General features: G+C 37.6%; 1 protein-coding gene across 1 annotated transcript in view; it reads right to left on the reverse strand.

Annotated features, from left to right (window-relative positions):
• Window positions 1–3,131: 3,131 nt before the first annotated feature.
• The window catches only part of VCAN (versican), a 95,741-nt gene continuing 79,212 nt past the window's right edge, over window positions 3,132–19,660 (reverse strand). The window contains exons 11-13 of the mRNA XM_018564733.1: window positions 6,269–6,413; window positions 5,809–5,991; window positions 3,132–4,668 (exon numbers count right to left, since the gene is read on the reverse strand). Coding sequence (XP_018420235.1) covers window positions 4,538–4,668; window positions 5,809–5,991; window positions 6,269–6,413 — 459 coding nt within the window. The 3' untranslated portion in view covers window positions 3,132–4,537. The remainder of the gene's footprint in view (window positions 4,669–5,808; window positions 5,992–6,268; window positions 6,414–19,660) is intronic.

Genomic DNA, 19,660 nt, shown 5'->3' on the forward strand with positions numbered 1-19,660 from the left:
GATAATTTTTACGTTTTACATGGTTAACTGCTATCATACATGCATATTGTATTCCATTTAGCATATTTAGACTAGTTTAGGGCATTGATCACATGGGTTTTAGCTTGTATTAAAACAGTGTGCACATATAAAGCATTTGCAGAGCTTTTGGCAAGCTTTGTTGAATACTTTAAAATATCATTCAGCTCTAGTTTGAAAATGTTAAGCACAAACAGTAGTGCTGGCTGTCACTTTATGCAATCTGCTAGGGGGCTTTAGCACTGTATGAAGTGTATTTCCTCTTTTGTAGCCAACTCGGCATAACACATACTTCATATCTGTTACATGTTCCCATTCAAATAGCATAAAATGTAAGAATTGCTGCTGATCGTTTAACTGCTTTTTTGCTGAAAATTTTTATATAATGTTCCTTTCTATGTAATGTTTAGATGGGGGCTGTAGGAAGTTATGTTTACAATAATTAACACTGTCCTTACTTTTTTTGGCAGATCCCCTGATCAATTGTAAACTAGATTTCTACACTGCATATCCTAACAAAGTGTTAAAATGCCAAGTCATGGGTTCTGCATTGTATGTTAATACACTGAAAAAAATCTGCCACAGTCTGTTGCTTATCTGCACATTGCCATCTATTTAGGGCCAAATAATCTTGCCTAGAATGTCTTATGTATAAACCTACTACAACAAAACAGCTAAAAATAAATAGTTAAAAAATATATTATTTAGGTACTTGTTGAAAGCCTCCTGAAGCTTGGTAGAAATGTATTTAAAGTGACAGACAGCACTCCCATTAAGATATGTGTTTAATATTTACAAACTGGAGCTTAATAGTACTTTAAAGGCTTAAGGCTGCTTGTATCTTACCAAAACATTTGCAAATGCTTTGCAAAAGCTTGCTAAAAGCTAGTTTTACACACTTGCCCTGAACAAGCTACAGCCCAAGAGATTTTGATTCGGAACTAAATGAATCGCACATGTCTATTTATTACTTCATTCAGCTGTTCTCTTTTTAATTACCAAGTATAAAAGTTAAAACAGGGAGCCGGACTGCACACGCAGGCATTTTTCAACCCATCGCTACGGTAATACGTTACACTTTTTGTGTCATAAACCGGGTAGAAGACAAAACAGAGCTGTAGTATTTGCATATAAAGAAATCTCCTGTTTTTACCACTTTCCGTATAAAGCAGATGAAACATGGGCAAAAATGCATAATGGAGTTTTCTCTATTTCTTTTCTGCTTTCCATAAAGCCCTGTGTCTGTGGTGGAAGGTTATGTGTTCCAAAATAGAAAGCTATCATTCCCCAAGCAAGTGCTTCTATACGCTATGTTTCGGTATTGTTACTCTTTTTTTGGAGGAGAGCAGAGACAAAAGGTTATGGTGGTTTCCAATTGTAAAGGCACATTATAAGCCAAGAACTGAGCTGCCTTCCTCCCCAAGAGCAATAACACACCTGCACAATAATTGTTTCCCTACATGGTATGATCAGAAACAAACAAAATACGTTTTTCATCAAGATGGGGTAGAACTTCCAGTTCCTACATTTGCTCTTTATGTCATGGCAAGGCAAAATCCTGTACCTATCACAATTTTGCAGTTCAAAAGTATTAGGAAATGTTAAACTCTAAAATGTTTTTGAAGAAAATATACAGAGGGGAATTTATCAAAACTGCAGCAGACAAAATCTGGAGCAGTTATCCATGGCAACCAATCAGTTTCTCTCTTCAGTTTGTTCAGTTAAGATTTGAAAATGAAAGAGAGAAGCTGATTGGTTGTATTTTACCCAACAGATTCATACATCTACCCCAGTGACAACATAGGTAAGAGGAACCAATAAATGAAAGTGCAGCTAATCAGTTCACTGATATTAGTAAGCCATGAGGCACACTGTGTTATTGCCAAGCCACTTTGAGTCTCTCACTACTTAAAAGCTGCATTATACCTGCTTGAGACACTTGTACATTTCAATATTTATTTTTTTACTATAAGTACGTTTCTAATTAGAAAATGATTCCAAAACGTAGAATAAATAAAAACACTAAAAACGATAGACTAGCAAACAAAACAAAGTTTCTTTGGTGAAACAAAAGCAGATATAAAAGTTTACAGAGATTTAAACTTTCTTTCACAAATACCCAAAGGTTCACATTATATACTATACAAGTAATAATATAAATACAGAAAAAAAGTATTATGTGCATTGTAATAGTAGAAAAAAAAAAAAAACATACAGGTCAACACTGTGGTGCATTGCTGTCAAGTACAAAGTATAATAACACAAGGTGCAGCAGTCATAGGAATGCATAAATCACACTAAGGCCCTATGTAATAATAATACTGCTATTAACAATGATGTGCAGCTCTTTATAGCAACCAATAAGATTCTAGCTGTCAATAGTTTTGTGCAACCAAATTCATGATAGCTGATTTCTGATTGGTTGCTGGAAGATGCTGCTCCTTTTATTATATTAAATTACATGGTATAACTTATTAGGAAAAAAAAATTTCAGAAGCAATACTGCCTATGTTTCACTTCACTAAGTGGCTATCTTCCATCAATACATCAGTTTATACATCTACAACTCAGTTGGATAATTACAAGAAATTATTTGGTGATCTGAACAGGAGCAACTAGAGATTTAATTCAGCGCCCTCTAGCAGTGAAACTGTCAATGTTCCAAAAATTTCACCACAAACCAAAGTGGCAGAAGATTTACTAGACAAAATGGGTTGATTAAAGTTTTAACTTTGAAGCATACACACAAATGTATTTTTATAGAAATGTTTATTTTATTTTTTTACATTTGTTTATTTACTCAATAGATTCCACAATTTGTTTTTCGTGACTGAAGTAATGTGAATATTACAGGCACAATACTTAACATAGGAAATACAATGCTTCTTTCTCCTCTTTTAAAGTGCACAAATCACCTAAACACAGAGAAGGCAGCCAATTTATGGGTTAATATTAATACGCAATTTTTGGCTATACCTAGTCATGACAATTGTTCATAGTGAATGGATAGGCTGAATTTACATGAGCATTGGCTCACTGTAAAATGGCTGTCCACATTGTGGCACACTTCTAAACAAAAGAGAAAATAAGTTAAATGTATAAACTTTTTGACATTCCATTTTAAGGTCACCGAACCACTACTGAAAGCGAACCATTCCTAAATGTCATGTGCCTTTTGGGATATTACCCAGAAGTCAAATGGATAGTACATATTTATTTCAAGTGAACAATTATCCTGAATTTACTTTCTTGTAAACTTACAGTATATAATATATATTCCCCACTTGCTTATAAGACAAGAGATGACATACTGATGCTGAAAAATTATGGTCGGCATGGAAGCAGCAAACAAAGAAAATTGGTCTGGCTTCCTAAATTTGTATCTGTACTTTTCACAGCTGCCGCATTTATTAATAAACATTCATAATTTCATTTAAAAAAACTAGAAAATGATTATATATACAAAATTATTTACTGTTTTGTCTATTTTTATTTTTTTACAAAAGTTGTAAAATGCACCTTCAAAATACACCGTGGAGTGTGTTGAAGACACAGAGCAATGTTCCCCCTGCTTATGAAAAAAGGAGAGCTTTCTGTGATGCAAAATCAAAACTGACTCCTTTCGTGTTCCTTACATCTATTTGTGCAGCAGTTATGACGTCATTGTAAAAACTTGCATCAAAAAAGTGATGCAGCTGTATATAGAAAATGATGCAGAAAAATGATGCATCCATGTCAGATCTGAGTTTGCATCTGCGGCTTTTAGCGAAAAAAAAAAACTCTCCATGAATTAGCAGTACAAATTCTACAAAAAAAAAGCTACAGACTTACACAATGAAAAAAAGCTCATCCAATAAGTCCATTTTTTTGAGTGGTCATGGATGAATATTAACATTTTTATTGCAGTCGACAAATAATTCTTGATCTCTGTCATGTGGAAATTTTGTTCCCTATTTTTTTTCCCACAATATGAAAATGTTACATGGCACAGATGTTTTTAGATTGTACCTCTAAAAACAATATCTTTATCTGGCACTTTTTTTTTTTTAACAACGTTTTTCTTTTTTTTCTCCAGCCTCAGCCAACTATTATTTGCATAATTAGTAATTTAGTCTTTAAGCCTTTATTAAAAATGCCTGACTTTTAGTTTGATTAATTAAATTTTATATACATGATTAGAAAACATATTTAAATCATCTTATTTACAAACAACATTCAAGCTAGGTTCAAGCTGTTTAAATATTAATGTAAGCTTGCATTAATACAATATCTGTTTGCCTTGGTGACACAAACTAAATGTTCTATTTGGCTGGAATTAATTTTATATGCTGCTTTAGTTCCCTATAATTAACACTTAAATTGAAAAGTCATTCTTGTTTTTCTTGGTGGTCTTTAAAACGCCATTGTCCAGTCCCAGATTAGATCAGATAGATTTTTGTTTTTGTTTCAGACTTGTGAAAGGCACTGTAATGCAGGACTTTGGCAGTTAGGATGTCCATTGATGATAATTTGGGATTACTCAGCGTGGTGACTCTTGCTGTGTCCTGCTCCAACGATGGTGATGTTTGGGTGTGTACAGTGGAGTCCTCATCTCTGGTGGACTAAATTTGTAGTAATATTTCTTGGAATAAGTCCTTTGGTATCCAGAAGCTAAAAATATAAAAGAGATTTTGAGTGACTTCTGTGTGCAAGTATATGTACCAAATATATCTGTGCTACAGCATATACACAACTAATTGTAAGAATATGTGAGTAATGATATGAAAAATAACATTAAATAGCATGTAAAACCTAAATTTACATTTCAATATGTTTGGCATTATACAGTACTTCACTGTATACAGTTAAAATACAGTTTTTGTGAATCTGTTGCAAAGTTTCCTACCTGGAGATCTGAATCCAGGTAATCTGGATCTGGAGGTCTGACAATGCTAAGCCACTGCCTTGCAATAATTAGCGCTTTACCAGCCTGTCATGTGTACTGCTTCACTTGGCCATTTTTCTACCTCTTAGATAGACAGCCCAACAGCAAACTGAAGAAGCTTGCACAACAGGGAGAAAATGCTGCTGCTTGAGAGGGAGTGGGGTAGCTTTGTCAGCCTGTAACAGGAAGTGCTCTGACTGGCAGGCATTACAGGTAAGAAACCTTGTAACAGATGTACAAAACTATTTGCAGAAAAATCACTTTTGGGTTTACATATACTTTAAAATAGTATACTTCATAAGGAACAGAATATTTATTATATAATAAGATCTGACAAAAAAAAAACGTAATCCAGAAATGACCGCACTCCAAGGGTCTTCACCGAGATAAAAATATTTATGGAGCAAATACATACTGTTGGTACCCCCATATGTGTATTCAACCTCTAACGCATTTCATCATTCTGGCTTACTCATAGAAATCTCCATGAGTAAGCTGGAATGATAAAACACGTTAGTGATTGAGTACACATTGGAGGAACTAACAGCATGTATTTGTTCCATATATAAAGATTTTTTATCTTCAGTGAAGACCCTTGGAGTGCAGATATTTCTACATTAGGTTGCCATGAGCAAAGGCGTGCTTGTGTGCCTGCACCTGGGATGCAATCGTAGTGCAAGCTAGTTATTTTCTGTAGAACCATCAAGAAATGCTACTAATGTATAAAAAACGGTGTAGAGTTGTTAGGATAGCATCAGAAAAATTGCATTCTGCATTAGAGACAGAAAATGTAATCTAATCAGCGCAGTTTATTTTAATATTACTGTGCTCTCCTCATGTCACTGTATAAATAGGGGAATACTTACGTTTCAGACATGAAACTTTAGGAAGGTCCCACCTTCCATCGCCTCTGCATCGTATAGTCGGCATATGCCTCTGAATGAAGCCGTCTTGGCAGTGGTATCGAATCATGGCATTCACTTCATATCGTGGTTTTGCCTTTCCAAATGTCTTCGCATTTTCAACCAAAGGAGGCTGTCCACAGGCAACTAAAAAAATTAAATCACATTATTTCCATTGCAGTTACACTCCTTGGCTCATTTTATTTCATTTTACGGGATATGCTCCTTATTGAAAGCAGCAACTGTTTATTAGGTAGATTAGGTAATTAAGAGGATGAATTACTTCACTGTCTCTCCAGCTACAGAGATCAGTGAGGGTCTGATTAAAAATCCAAGTACTGCTTGTTAAGAATATGTAAATATTTGAATGTCTATAACCTGGCCACAGTTCTACTTTAAAATACAGAGATAGTGGGTAAAATACCTGTTCCCTTCTTGCAGGTGTATGTGAGATGATAGTTGCAAGGCACATCATTCCATTGCCCATCCTCATGCCAAATTATTACAACACAGTCTTCACCAGCAGAAAAGAAGCTGTCTGGTTGGTTTGGCCTCCAATTTTCATATTGCTGAAATAATAAAAATAATATATATATAATTTACTAAATAAGTAATTAATAGCTAGTAGTAGTTAGTTACATTCAACTGGACTTGTTCTTTAACAATGTTTTGCAGCTTATCCAAACAGCTTGTTCACTTCTACTTGCAAATAATTCAACATCTGATTTCTTGCTGTGTTCCTATGCACTTTTTTATTGAATAGTCTTTACTTGTAACTGTTGTTAAAGTATTTATTATTATGACGATTATGATAATTATTATTGTTACTCATAGTATTATTATTATTATTGCTATTAGTATTATGTCCTCAGACATTGCTATTTACCTCAAGTGTCAATGACAATCAAGGTTATATAACTGTTTGAGCTGTGCAGAAGCTTCATCAGTATAAGTTAGTAAGGAAAATACTTTGTATTTACTTTCTAGCCCTGGTTTTACTTATATAGTTAAGAATTAGTGAGCGCCAGAGTGTTCATGTTTTTTTAGCATGCCCATGAGTGACATTTTATTACTTCAGATGTGATTACGTCATCAAACACCTTTATCTTGACTTAACGGCTTTGGTTTTTCTCAAGGTTAATGCCAAAAAGCTCTAAGAACAAGTTTGGTTCTATTCCGTGTTTTTTATCTTCTCTTAGCATCTTGGCAGGGTTCCCAATGTGATACTTAGCCATGATCTCAAAGATAATAACACAAGTACCGTATATAATTCAGCTCTTTTTTTCCAGTTTCTAGACTTAATGATTAAGTTAGTGTTAGTTTTGTGACTCATGCAAAAGTTGAGTAAGATTGTTTTTTTTTTAAATTATGATTTCTATAGTAAAAACAAATATGCTATAATGGATTAAAACAGAGGAACAAATTCTGAAGAAAAATATATAGCCACAAATTTGTATTTATACCCCCTGGCCAAAAACAAGGACGTTGACACACAGTAGCATTTTGTTTTTTGCATATTAAATCCAAAATATTAGTTGAAGTAAAAATGCGAGTGACTTACAAAGTTACTTAATAGCAATGTAGGTAGATCTCACAAATGTTTAAATGTTTTTGGTTTTTTTTACTGTTTTTTTTTATCATGATATAACATCATCTCTACTATCTAATCTCTGGACCCCTGTTGGGCCATAAAACAAAAGAGCAAATCAATCTTTTAGGATTCAAGAATACAACTCACTATTATGGGGGAAATTCATAATGGAGCAATCTGCTCTTCGTTGTATATTGCAAGGTTATTCCACATTACAGCATGCATTCTATGGTCCATTCATAAAATGCAAAAATGGCATGGAGTGAAGTCTTTGGTTGGAAGAGAGGCCGGCCACATATCTTTATGCTTTCTTCCTGGCCTTTTTTTTTACACTAACTTATTTTATTAGCATTACGCTGGCTTTGGAGTCCTGAAGTCAGCAGAGCGTTAAGCAGATTTGTAAAATACATTGCGCTGCTATATAAATGAGCTGTATTTTTTAATGCAGCTGTATGACCACTGCTTTATAACTGTCCCCTTTATGAGGAAATCAAAGCAGTGAAAAATGATGCAAAATAATAACGTAGTTGGTAACCCTATGTCACTGATCAACTGATATCCTCCTCATACCTATAGGTTGCGTTAGCTGAGGATCACTGCACATACAGTAAATAAACTTCTAAGTTGTAAATAGGGAGGTTGCTCTAATAGAAACCTTTTTATTTACATTTTCCAGTGGATATACAAGTGTTAAGGAGTGTGTTCTGTTTCAAAATAAAAAACCAGAACAGTGACCTAGTGGTTAGCACTTCTGCCTTACAGCACTGAGGGTCCCTGGTTTGAATCCTGGTCAGAGACTGACAGGGACTGATATGAATGTGCAGTATGTAAAGCTCTGCATAAAAATTGTTGTTAATAAATAATAATAATATTATGAGTAGTAAATAAACCTGTAGTAAATAATAATATTATTATAGTTAATATAATAATTCATATATTCTGCTCATAAAGGTGGTTGCATCTTGGGGGTGTCGTTAAAGTCACTATATCTGCCTAGCCTTGAATCTTGGAAAATGTACACCAAACATCTCATAAAAATTATTTGTAACTATGACAATGCTAAAAGAAATTCTATTGTTTTCAGAAATGATTGCAAATGCCAGTTTTATGGAATCAGCAATAAATATTCTTCAAAAGTGCATCGTTTATCATAATAATTTCTCAGGCTCAAAACAGCAGTTCACAGAAATCTCCTTGAGACAGCATTTTTTTGGTTTGAGGCCTAATGTTATCTGATTTCCTTAAATGTCAATGCAGTCACTCTGCTCAATATAGAAAAAAAGTATATTTCATCAAATAGCAGAAAATGTAATATTGAGCTGTTCAGCTCTATTCTTTTCTATCCAGTGTGTTCAAGATTAAATGGCAGTCTTTGCATTTATTGTTAGAGATTAGATGTCAGGCAGCTAAAGGCATTGATCGGAATTCTGGGTGAGCTCCAGGATCTGTTACATTTGATCATGTTTGCCCTTGAAATTACTTTACAATATTGTTTGTTACTAGGTGTAAAGTTGAAGGAAAAGATCAAAACAAACTAAATGTGGCAAGAATTCTCAAGCCTGAATAGGCAGTGGAACTTCCAGTAATACAAGTAGTTTTAATTATGGTTCCAGCCAAAACAAAACTAAGTACTGGAAACGAAGTCAAGTAGAAATTGAAGCAACGCACTTTAATTCAGTTACAAATTAATCTCAAACGTATGAAACCATGACTGAATTCAGCTACTACAGGAACCAGGAATCTCTCTGCATATTGAGCTTTTACATGCCAGCTAAAAATTAAATAAGACTTGCGCTGCTCCATGATATAATGGTCCAGATACAGGTTTATCCCAATGTATAATCACATGGAAAACTGTACACAATTCCAATGTATTTTGCAAAGGAGAATCCGATATCCTACAATCCCAAAACTGTGGGATGCTGAAGATCCTTTAGACAGTTTAGCTCTGCAATAGAGCAAAGATTGGCAGTGCTGGTGGTGGGGCAGGTATTAACCCTTTTCTTTACAGGCTGGGCTTTTATTAAGCCTCTAGCAAAAGTTTGAATTATTTCAAGTATTGTTAATGGCAAAAATTTCAAAAGATACAAAAATGTCATGACTGTGTTAAAGCTAAAGTCCAGGCAAAACAAATATTGTCTCAGTACAAGAGACTTATTATTTTTTGGATGTCCTTTCATGTTATACAGACCAGTCACTGCTGCTCCTTGTGTAGGATGACTGGTCTTGTATCCGCCCCCTCCTGTACTGGGCACACCTGTTGGGCCCCTCCCAAAGCTCTACTCTCTGCAGGCTATGTGCAGCCCAGTGATGATATCATTGCTACTATTGCAGTCATTATGTTAAGGTTCCAAAAGTTAATGCACACCAGAAATCAGGTTGTTATTGCTAAAGTGTTATATGTCGGTTCTAGGGCAGTGAAGCTAAACCTATGTACTGGTACTAGCATGCAGTACATACAGAGACAGGTAATGTTTCTATCACAGCCATATCACGTGGGTGTTGTGTGTGACTAGGCTGGGATATAAGTAGATTACCTTTAATAACTGCCATATTAGCAGCTCATAGCGCTACACACTGTAAGCTTTTTTTTCCAAGATACACTATACGTTAAAATGAAAAATAATTTATTTTAAAGGTTACTACTAGGTCACCCTGTTGATGGACAAACAATCTACTCTGCAATCACTATTAAGGCACGTACGGAGTAACTGCCACTTGTAGCACAGGTAAAAGCCAATTCATCTAATTGCATTATCTACAGTAATAAAGTAGTCTCAAAATCTGTCAACCTTCATTAAAAAAAATTATGCAGAAGCTTTTAAAGCCTTGATAAAAGCATGTTATTTTCTTATATGGCTGTAATAATGTGTGTGCCGATAATATCTATTCAAAGAGGAAATTAACATTTTGTTGGATATCATAATGGCATTAAAGTACATTAGATCCTTGAAACATAGATGTTCACGTTACTTTTCTTTATGTGAACAATGCACAAATCACTATTTCTAGAGCGAGTCTGGGAGGAACACTGCCACCTTGTGGTCACATAGTAAAGTTAAAAAAGTGAAAACAAATAGCTAGGGCAGACCTGTGTGAGAAAAGCAGCATATATACTATTTTATAGAAATTCTGACCTTTTTTTTATTACTACATATTGTCAAATTACATCTTAGTTTTATATAATTAAAGGAGAAGTATTGGGAGAGTAAAATGTACTCTTCCAAATGCTTAGAGACGGTGTGGTACACTGCAGGTGTCACATGCTGGCTCTACAGATCAAGAACTGAGTGATCACTCAGCTCACAGCTTCTCCCTGCAGAGAGCAGTGATTGTCAGCCACCACTCCCCACAGGGATTCCCCCTCATTGGAGGGACAGACAGGGGAGGGGGAAGGCACAGCTGGCTCTGGCTCTGGCGAGGGGTGGATCATGACAATATTATCGGGATCTTTCCTGGCTGCCGCACAGTTATGTGCTCTCAGCAAATAGAGGGCTAATGCCCGCTATGTGCTAACTTTGGGTCACAGAAGTACATTAGTAAATGTACTCCTTTGACCCAAAACAGAACAAAAGGTAAAAAAAGTTTGACTTAATCCTCTCATAATATGTAACAGGTAGAGAGAAGACAATGAACATTGGTAGCAACCACCTGAGAATTTGTTGTGTAAAGGGGTTCTCGGCTGTGTGATTTCCCATTGGGAAGTCTTCTCCTTATTTCCCATCCCAATGACAACTTGCCAGAATGTGTCAAATGGATAGAAAATGTGATCTACAAATAGGCAGCAGAGACTTCAATAAAAGCACTCACTCTATCCAAAAATCAAAAGTCTTGGATCAAACAGTCTTTAACGGGGCAGGAAAAATGTAACCCCATGTCAGGTTTTTATTCCTGTTTCTCTCTATTCTAGAGAGAACTGTCACTAAGAAAGAAAGTGATGGGGAAATCAAAAAGTTTACAGTTGCCACCAGAAAAAGGTATGAGGGGAAATGTTCCTATGCGGACAGTTGTGCCAGTGACAAATGTGTAAGAGAGCAACTCCCTTAACATTGTAGAGATGTCTTCTCCTTTTCTGTAGAGTTTTTGGGACAGGAAGTGAAGGAAAACCTTTCCAACTAGGCACAGATCACAATACGACAGAGAGACCCCTAGTTCTCAATAGAAAAAAAGTTTGGTGATGTCACTACACTTGTCATCCATTCATACTTCCTCCCATCCATGTTACTGAATGTCCATACCTTGGTATGGACAGGGACGGGAGGAAGAGTCTACAGGAGCCAGAGCATTGCACCAACGATCCACTGATGGTGGTTGTAATGCTTTATTGGGTCCAAAGCAAAAAATAATGAATCCATATTTCTCCTTGATGGATATGTGTACATTTATTTATTAATTTATTGAAAAGGTGGACGTTGGCTTTAGAGTAAAACCTAATACGAATCCCTGAAATGAATGATATGCTTTAAAAAAAAAAAAACATACCCAACCATAAACCAACACTCTATTCTTTGATAAGACAGTCTTTGCCTCTAATATTGTGGGATTTAGTGGTATCTCAGGTCAGTGATATGTCAATGATCCAATTAAATGATATGGATCCTATCTGTACACATCTAACTGATGTGACGGTCACAATGACCCAGCGATCCCAGCTAAGGAGACCATGCTGTGCTCTGATATTACTTAGGTGAGGGAGACGGATGGCTGGCTTCTCTGCACATTACAAATAAAAGTGTTAAGCCCAGACAAGAGACACTGTTTATTAGGATTTTCCTTTTGTGTACACAATTCTCTTGTGGGCATCGGGCTCTATCGGAGGGTTATATAAATAGTACGCTGGATTTGGCTACATTTGAAGAGCCATGTAAGGGAACTGGTTTTCAGCAGGAGACCAAGGTCTATAAACATTTTACTCATTTAAAATAGAGGAAAATGCTTGCTAAAGCAAACATATGATATTATAGAACTCAAGATGTGGAACATTCCCCTCATAAACTCATTTAGATTTTTCGCTATTTTTTTTCCTTATCTTTTTAAAGTGTAAACCCAGCCATTTTTTTTTTTTTTTTTTTTTTTAGTTTTGGATAGCATGGGGAAGAGTTAAAACTTCCTGTCATGTTTTTTTTTTCTAGTGAATATCCCAACGCACTCCTGACCAGTATACCCCTTAGGCCTGGGTGGTGAAATGGCTGCGGATGGCGCCACTCGGATCAATGAGGATACCGGATGTCACCAGCGCACCAAAGAAATGTGTCCAAAAAAATGTCCTTATTAATGTACCGTATATATATAAGACGGGTATAAGACGTATAAGACGGGTTTTTAGACCCAAAAACACTGCCCGAAAATCGGGGGTCGTCTTATACAGCGGGTATACTGTATGTAGCTCCGGCTACATACAGTATACCGTGCTGAGCCAATCACGGCAGGCTTTGTATTCATTATACAAATCCTGTATTAATAAATACAAAGCCTGCCGTGATTGGCTCAGCACTGAATTTATATATTTTTTTTCACCATTACGTTTCTTTTAAACTTGCTTTTCAAAATAGCAAACAAGATAATGAAGGTATAAGATAGAGGTTCTGCTGCAGAATAAAACGTATGGCAGGTAAATTGAACCTTTTGATGGATATCTGTACACCGGGCCAGATTTACTCTCTCTGCTGCCCCAAGACAAGGTTCCTCAATGTGCCCCCCTAAATGCCAACCCCTCCACCCCACCCCCATGGAGAATAGCAGTCCTGAAGGCTTCATACAAGTGATCTCAGCGACATCGCTGAGATCACTTGTACAAAACAAGCGGCGGCTTCCCCACTGTACATTTAGCTCTGCTTGCCCAAAGCAGGGCTAAATGTATAAAACAACTACCTGCCCGGCATCCGGAACTGCATGTTCTGGGCATCGGGAGATAGAAATTCCACACCCCTGCTGCCCCTCTAATCCCTGCTGCCCTGAGGCCGGGCCTTGGTTGGCCTTGTGGGAAATCCGGCCCTGCCTGTACATCAGACCAAAAAGAGGGACAGAGGGATTTGGTTCCAAAACATTGTCAGTGGCTCTGTTTGTGTGTTTCCCAGTTGGTCCTAAAAGTAAATGAGGGAATTTCTCCCCCATAGAGACACATACATTAAAACCCAACAGAGGCTCTAACATTTACAATTTCCATCTAAAACAAATGAAAGGGTTTTGGCTGCAGTTGGGCTTTAAAATATTTATGAGAATGCAAGCTGAAGAGTTTTCTAGTTTTGACTTTAAATTTCATGTATCCTGAACTGTCATTCTATTACTGTTATCCTGACAACAGCAAGGTCTTTACTACCTGCTAGCAACCAACTGGATCATTTTCACAATAGATCAACCATAAATTGCTGGTACTAATAAGCCCCCATGAGATCCAATCAAATAACTTCAGCAATGAACTCCACTCTCAAAGTATAATTGGACCCTATTTCTAGACAGAGGCCTAGGACAGCAGGTAGCATAGAGACAGCATGTAAGTGCAGCATTAGAATTTGAAACTCTGGATTAATCCAGCAGGAGAACTGAGTTGTGACTTTCTCTGTGATTGGTGGACTATAAACTGCAATAACAGTTTTGTATATAATTAGATAGTATGCTTACAGTGGTTTTAACTTCTACTGTAATCATGTAACAATACGAAAGGAGTGTCTGCAAAGAACTTATCATTTACATTTGGCCATAACAGCAGGCAATATATGATACACTGTCAGCTACTAGCTATACAGAGTGCCCATTACTTGTTATACAAACATAAAGTAAGGCAATAAATAGTATATATATATATTGTTAATTATTTCAATATTTTGCCTTCCAATATCCAAATGTGGATTTTAGTCATTCTAATCATACATACATTTGTACACTTTAGTATTGCAATTCTGCATTCTCACCACACGATGGTGCTGTTTCATAATGACAAAGATCATAAAACAGGGTATATTCAAATGTATTTGTGATAACCTATTATTAGGTATTTATTTTTACATTTGGGTGCTTTTTTTTAGCTATTTATCTTCTGAAATATTACATCCAAGAATATCAAGGTAATAGGAGCTCAAGTTCATGTGCAAAGAAATTAACTTAAGTCTGCAAAACTAATGTGACTATCTGAAGAGGAACTCCAGAGAGTATCTGTCAAATATAAATAGAACCACTGGCCACAACGTAGCAGGATCACATATTAAATAATATAATTCTCCAAACCAGTTGTCCTTAATGAAATAAAACATTGCAATACAACTGAACAGTGTCCCCATTTCAAATTTGCTGGCTATGTTTCTGTATGTTATAGTGAAGTTGCCATGGCCGGTTAATCTTCAGCCTCCACACTTCCTTCCTATAGGCATTCTTTGAGCTATAGACAATGTGGTGTGGGACAGAAACCAGCCACTTGATAGAAAGTTAATCTTACTCTATAGCAGAAATGTCACTGCTGTACTAAGTGGCATATATCAACAGCATTTTATCAAGTCACATGAATAGCTCATTGTGTGACTTCTGGTTTTGCTGTATATTATATAAGCCTATCCATCCTCAGTATTTGGTGTGCATAGGTTTGCCCAAAAAGTGCTATAAAGTCCCGAAAATGTAAAGGAGTATTAAAGGTTATTAATTATGCTAAAAATATATTTTGGCAGTGATTTGTGTTCTGAAATCACGAGAGTTATCAGTATCTTGTATCTTCACTTTACTATGATGTCATTTTAAATATTATTTAACAGATGCATCATATAATTGAAATTGTGTAACGCTGGTGGTTGTATTGTAGAGCTGTATAAAATGCTCTCTCCTCATCTTCCTATAAATGTATGACATTGTCAGCCATGTGCTTACAATGTAATAACATTCTAACACAAAACTTGTTCACATGCTATTTCTAAATTCCTTCCTAAGAAACTTCCCAACATTGGTGACAAGCCTTGGCTATTATTTAATCCAGATTTGTCATGCATTTTATTGCAGGATGGGGAGAACCTTAACTTACATACTGTATCTCATGAAAGATATGTGACATGAAGTAAACAATGCAGTTCTTTGTTAAGGCCTCATTCACACGAGAAAAGGTTGGCACGTACAGCTCCGCGTTGCGTGCGCAGCCGTATCGGGCAGCTCCCAGGAAGGACAGGTGCTGGATGTGATTAGTACGCAGCCCCTGTCCTTCTCTATGGGAGTACGCGGCCATACACCGCTTTACGTTCAGCCGCCCTGAACGTCCGTGCAGGTAAGGGTTGAGTGTACTCGTACACTGGCACGATGGATCCTGCCTGCGTCCGAGCCGGGGCACCCGAACCCAAAGAGTTGAGTTGAGCGTAGGGCGGCGTATGGCCGTGTACTCCCATAGAGAACGACAGGGGCTGCGTACTAATCACACGCAGCACCTGTCCTTCCCGGGAGCTGCCCGATACGGCTGCGCACGCAGCACAGAGCTGTACGTGCCGTCCTTTTCTCGTGTGAATGAGGCCTTAAGGGCTTGTTCACACCAATTCCAGAGCAGATGCAGAGCAGAACTTTTTTCTGAATGCATCAAAAACACATCCATGTATTCCAATGGTACTTGGGGCTCTGGTTCACACCAGTGCATTCAGTTCCAGTGCTTTTAATAAAAAGTGCAGCAGGCACTATTTTTTCTGCTCTGCAATGCTCCGGACACATCAAAACGCATGTAACGCAGGTCTGGTGACCTTGGTTGACAAATATTGCGATACAGACAGGTTTAATGTTTGCCACCATGGTAGAAGAGTGGTAGAAGACTGAACCTTTGGTTCTTTCAGACTCATCAGTGGGTGCACCCAAAAATGACCTCCACTGTGAGCACGTTGTTGTAGCAGTAGAATAAGCATCACCAGGGGCATGCCTGCATTCCACGGATCCATGTTAGAGTAATTACAGGGTAACACAAGGTCAGAGGAAGAAGGAAGTGACCTCAGAAAGATGATCTGCATACTGACAAAAGAAAAAAAAGCACTGGAATGCATAAAAACGGGTCATAAACACGATCAAACACATATACATGCTTGTGCAGAAAAGGTGTAGATCTGCTTTAGACTTGGTGTGAACAAGCCCTGAGGGCTTGCTGCAGAATGTGAAACCAGTCATTGATGAGTATGGTAGGGTGTGTGCATAATGTAGAACAGACAATAATGAGTGAATCAAGCATCTCTTGCCTTAAAGATGAACCCTTGGCTGGCAGCTGAATCTCTCCTATCCTTTGCAGTCAATGAAGGTGCCATCTTAGCTTCTATTTGGACTGCAGTTGCCATGGTTCTGCACATGTAATCAGCAATAACCCTAGCCAATTTGAGGGTTCGAAAGCTAACAGCTAAATCTCTTTTATTTTACCTGCCAACATTTTTGTTGTTCTGTTTTGCCATTCTTGTGAACTTTAAAACACCTTCATTGATAATTGACTGATTATAAAATTTGATAAAATGCCGGTGTTATATCACTACCTAGTGTTCAGCTTTAAGTTTAAAGGATAAGTGCACTTTGTTTTAAAGTGCACTTATCCTTTTGGCACCTTTAAGCTAACCTAATCGATCTCATCCTCCCCTTGAAAAGATGCATACTTATGGAGTTCCAGGGGACCCAGCTTCCGCCGTTTGCATCAAGCATCAAAATAATTTCTCTCCTGTCCGCGGCTGCGCAGAACATTCCCATTTTTTATTTATTTATTGTCTGCACAATCTCTAATATTAGGCTTAAACTTTTCATTTTGGTTATCCTTAATAGTACTAACAAGAAAAAAATGGGTGAGAGCAGATAATTATTTTGAGTATATGTGAGCTGGTTTCAGGGCAGGCTTCCTTTTCGGAAGAAGACAAAGTGAGGGGAATTTATGAAAACGGGAGCAAAGAGAATCTGGAGCAGTTGACCATGGCAATCAATCAGGTTCTCTGTTTCATTTTCAAAGCTTAACTGAACAAACTAAAGAGAGAAGATGATTGGTTGCCAGGGGCAACTGCTCCAAATTCTGTCTGCTCCAGTTTTCATAAATTCCCCCCACTGATGTTACCTGTACTGTACATATTCATTAAAATGGAAATAATTATATTTTTTCTCACATTCAGATTCTTATTATAATATCATCACAATTCTAGATGGTAATTTCATAGAAACTATGATTACTTATAGTCTATTCCCTGTTTGCACTTCTTTTCTAGTGACACAGCATTGCAGTGGTTTCAAATCATTCCCACCCTGATTTTCATTGGCCGCTCAAAATTGGGGAAAAAATTGGAACCCTGGGCAGCAAATTGCTGTGGCTAAAATATGATGAAAATCTTCAAAATTGCTGAATGCGTAGTCAGCATTACAAATATGTAAGCACAACCAGTGCTGCTTAGGCAGGAATAAGTTTTGATGTTAATGGCCTTTTATTTCCAGTGTGGAAAACCTTTAGAAATAATGATGTCATGTAACTGAGCTCCGTCTGTGTGTTGAACACATACAGATGTTTCAGCCAAAGAAAAGAGGTGGTTCCTGCCTTTGGCAAAACACACACCGAAAATGTTAACAACCTGTTCCATTATATTGGATGGAGTTAGGACATTTAACCCTACTGAATACAAAAATGTAGAAACAAACACATTAGGCCAAAGCAAAACTTGTTTAACCAAAGCAGCTTAATAACAGGTCCATTGAAAATGTAACTCCACCCTTCTTCAACTTTCAAATGATGAGGCTGGAAATGTTTTATTTTGGCTTGCCATCTTAGAGGTTTCTTTGTAGTTGTTTACATTTAGCAATAGTTAAAGCAGAACTACACTGTCATATCCTATGCAGTCAACAAAGGTGCCATGTTAGCCTCTATTTCGACTGCAGTTGCCATGGTTCTGCAAATGTAATCAGCAATGACTCTAGCCAATTTGAGGGTTTGAAGGTTCAGTTAAGAGCTGGCAACCTTGACAAATGGCATGCCTTTAAAAGTAATTCTTTTGGGAGACAGTTAAATTGGTGGGTCTGGTTCCGCTTTAAAGTATAACTAACAGGCTAGGACTGCTGTCTGGTTTTTATTTCTATCTCTGTCCCCGTTAGGGAGATCCGCTATCTTTAATGGTCTTGATCACCAATGTCACTGGATATGAAAGTGAGGGTAAATCCAAAATTATGAGTCACTAGATGACACTTCCCGTGATACCTGTCTGGGATTTTCCTCACATTGGAAAGATATTTTCTCACTTCCTGTTAAGTCTTCAAACATTTTTTTGGCTTTGAGATACACATTAGATAATTTTTTAAGTAATCCCTACCAGTAATCCCTAGGTAGAGTAGGTAAAGGAAATCCTCTTTGAGACAGCTGTCACCCAAACAAGTGTTCTTATTAGAAGCGTTCCTCTCTATTCCTGTTCCAGTGACATCTCATCATTTAGGATTTTCCCTCTATTTTAGACATGGGGACAATAGAAAGGGTGGATCTCTCTTGTGGGCTAACAAACTGAAATAAAACCTTGACAGAGGTTGTAATCCTTAAAGGAGAACTATGGGGTTAAGGCTTTTCCCCATAGTTCTCCTTAGGGTAATGGGAGGACACAAACTAGCGTCCTCCCGTCACCCTAGACTCAGTATACCGCGAGCTGAGACGCCGCAGTTTACCGCGAGCTGCTGCTCGCGGTATACTAAGGCGCCGCAGCTGAGGCGGATCCCGACAATTATGTCTGGATCCGTCCAGCTGCGTGACTGACAGCTGGCTCTGCCTATCTAGAGGCAGAGCCAGCTGTACCCGCCCCCTCCCCCGTCCGTTCCGCTAGTCAGCGCTGGCGGATCGGAGAGGGGGGAATCCAGCCCCTCCCCTGTCACGGCAGAGAGCCGTGACAGGATCGAGAGGTGAGCGAACGCCGGTATGTGTTCGCTCACCTCCCGTTCTACTGAGCTGACCTGTGACAGTTTAATTGTCACAGGTCGGCTAGAACTATGAGGTGAGTGAAAAGCACTCACCTCATAGTTCTCCTTTAATTACAGAACGTTTGTATGAAGCAAAATAGCAACACGAAGTGAAATTAATGTCAATATAGAGCCCTAAACAGCAGGCAGTGTGCGGGGGATAGGCTGAGAGGAGATGAATCAATCCTCTAACTCATTCAGTTTTTAATGTACATTTGAGTTTTAGCAATTGGGCTCCATAAACAGGCTTTTTCGGGAGCCAAGAGCTCCTCCTGTTGGCCAGAAATATAGATATGAAATACTTGTACACACAAAAAAAACGAT

This window comes from Nanorana parkeri, unplaced genomic scaffold (genome assembly GCF_000935625.1).
Source record: "Nanorana parkeri isolate BGI_ZX_2015 unplaced genomic scaffold, ASM93562v1 scaffold775, whole genome shotgun sequence".
Classification (NCBI taxonomy): Eukaryota; Metazoa; Chordata; class Amphibia; order Anura; family Dicroglossidae; genus Nanorana; species Nanorana parkeri.